Source organism: Branchiostoma floridae, chromosome 6, assembly GCF_000003815.2.
Source record: "Branchiostoma floridae strain S238N-H82 chromosome 6, Bfl_VNyyK, whole genome shotgun sequence".
Taxonomy (NCBI): domain Eukaryota; kingdom Metazoa; phylum Chordata; class Leptocardii; order Amphioxiformes; family Branchiostomatidae; genus Branchiostoma; species Branchiostoma floridae.
The window spans coordinates 503,669-505,718 of NC_049984.1; the positions used below are offsets into that span (position 1 = coordinate 503,669).

The following is a 2,050-nucleotide window of genomic DNA, read 5'->3' on the forward strand; positions in this document are numbered from 1 at the left end:
GCAACCCAAACCGACAGGCTGGTGCAATAATGCGAAGTCATCTAGCTGGATTGCACTGGTTTGGGATTCTGGGATTCCGTGCAGTTAACAGAAGTGTGCGTTAATCCGATGTGCAATTAACTGGCTTCCACTGTACAATAAACATATTTTTTTTGTAATAGGTTAGAACTATTGCACTGACAGGCGACTTTCTGGTTTTAACTTCACTGAATAAGAAGTTATATCCTTTCGTATGTTTTGCTCTTGGCATCCAGGGCAACGCCAAGCTGCCCATCTTCTGCACCTGATGACGTCAGAGTTCAAAGATCACCTCCACATCTCAGACGAAGTCTTCCTGATGAACTGTAAGGAGACCCTAACACCTGAGATGGACCGGCTCAAGAAACTGCTGGCCAGTATGAGGACGGAAATGTTTGAGGTAGATATGTGATTACACTACAAACGTTGATAGAGTATATTGCAAAAAACGGACCACAATTTACCTATAAAACATATTTGTTGATAACAGCGCCAACGCCAGATGCCTAAATTGTGTGGTGAAATCACCAAGCATCTGTTCAGCTGGTGTAAGAAGAAGTGCAGCCCGAAGTGTCCTGTACTGAGGTGGCCAGACTACGTGGAAGCAGTCAAAGAGATCGACCCACATGTGGACGAGGAATTCCTGCTGAAATCTACAAGACACCTACACCGTCTGGGGGAGGTAGGATGTCTCATTGTGAAAGCATCAAAAAAGAACTACGGTTCGTCGTAACGTGTTATAACCAGTTTGTAATCCCTTTCCTGGCCATCTATTTTGAATCTTTTTATCAACAGTCCACTTATCCTATATTAGTTCGATCTACTGACCTATAATCATTAGAATAGTTTTGGTGTCGTATGTTTGTAAAGTCACAGACCCATTCCAATGATTTCATCGAATGTGACTCAATGTTCCAAGTTTGTTCTACAGGTCATCTTCTCCTGTCCCAGTGCTTCTGATCCCATCATTGTCCTGAAGCCCAACTGGCTCTGCACAGACGTCATCGGCCCAATGATGGCACCAGTCAACTTCCCCATTCCCCGCCCGGAGAGAACAAGCGAAGACTACGTCACCAGGGCGGAGATCCAGCGCGTCTTCCAAGACGTTGCTGACGTGGATCTCCTCATCACCCTGCTGCAAGAGTTCCAGCTCTGCCACTCCTATGACGGACAGACCTTCATCTTCCCAGGGCTGCTGACACAAACCATGCCTCCTGACAAGTGGCAACCAACACTTGAGCCAAAGGTGGTCTACTTTGGGAAGCAAGTCCAGTGTGCCGACTCAACTGACATGTTCTCCTCCGGGTTCTTCCCCCGAGTGCAGACCCGCCTGATGAGGGAGCTGGAGAATCGCCCGCTGCTGTGGAGAGATGGCGCCAAATGTTGGGACTTAAATGTGGAAGGTCTGATCAAACTCTCTCCGGACGGCCGTGCAGTCACCATCTGTGTCCGGAGTGTACAGGGTGACAAGGGTCAGTGTGGCAAGATGCTGCAGCAGCTGGAGAACATCATCGCTGATGTGCTGGATGAGTGCAGCCCAGGAACAGGCACAGTAGAGAAGGTGCTCAGCGCTCGTGCACTGAAGGAACACAGGGAGGAGTTCTACTCTTACGGCAAGGAGGAGATCAGCAAGGCAACAACAGAGGGCGGTGCAATCTCCCATCCCACCCTCGGGTTCACGGAGCAGGTGAGTGACCTGCTGTGTAGAGAGGATGAGGACCCGCTCACCAGGAACCGCCCAGAGCTGGTCCAGGCCTTGCGACACGTGGAGCCAATCCTGGACCACCTGCAGGCACGTGACATCCTGACTGTGGAGGAATGTGACAGCATCAGGGCTAACAGAACGCCTCGTGACAAGGCTAGAGAACTGTTGGACACGGTAGGAAGAAAGGGTAAAAGCGCCTGGGAGGTGTTCAAGAAAGTATTGGTAGAAGTCAACCCGTATGCTGCGGAACTGGCGCTGTAGGCAAAGTGCTTAAACCTCAAACTGACGTACTAGGCGATCCTGACTCTCAAGCTGATTGTACCTGAA

General features: G+C 49.9%; 2 protein-coding genes across 2 annotated transcripts in view; both read left to right on the plus strand.

Annotated features, from left to right (window-relative positions):
* LOC118417381 (poly [ADP-ribose] polymerase tankyrase-1-like) overlaps positions 1-287 on the plus strand; it is a 6,501-nt gene extending 6,214 nt beyond the window's left edge. Inside the window, exon 9 of the mRNA XM_035822933.1 lies at positions 255-287. Within this exon, the coding sequence (XP_035678826.1) occupies positions 255-287 (33 nt within the window). The remainder of the gene's footprint in view (positions 1-254) is intronic.
* On the plus strand, positions 261-2,013 carry LOC118417311 (death-associated protein kinase 1-like). Its single transcript, XM_035822836.1, has 3 exons — positions 261-418; positions 509-700; positions 950-2,013. Exons 1-3 carry the CDS (start codon positions 287-289, stop codon positions 1,982-1,984), a joined length of 1,359 nt encoding a protein of 452 aa, XP_035678729.1. The 5' UTR covers positions 261-286; the 3' UTR covers positions 1,985-2,013.
* Positions 2,014-2,050: the final 37 nt, after the last annotated feature.

Excerpts from the sequence above, each read along its gene's own strand:
- LOC118417311 (XM_035822836.1), top strand. The coding sequence starts at position 287 with ATGACGTCAGAGTTCAAAGATCACCTCCACATCTCAGACGAAGTCTTC. Across the intron at positions 419-508 it reads TGAGGACGGAAATGTTTGAG|CGCCAACGCCAGATGCCTAA; the intron begins GTAGATATGTGA and ends TGTTGATAACAG. Across the intron at positions 701-949 it reads ACCTACACCGTCTGGGGGAG|GTCATCTTCTCCTGTCCCAG; the intron begins GTAGGATGTCTC and ends TTTGTTCTACAG.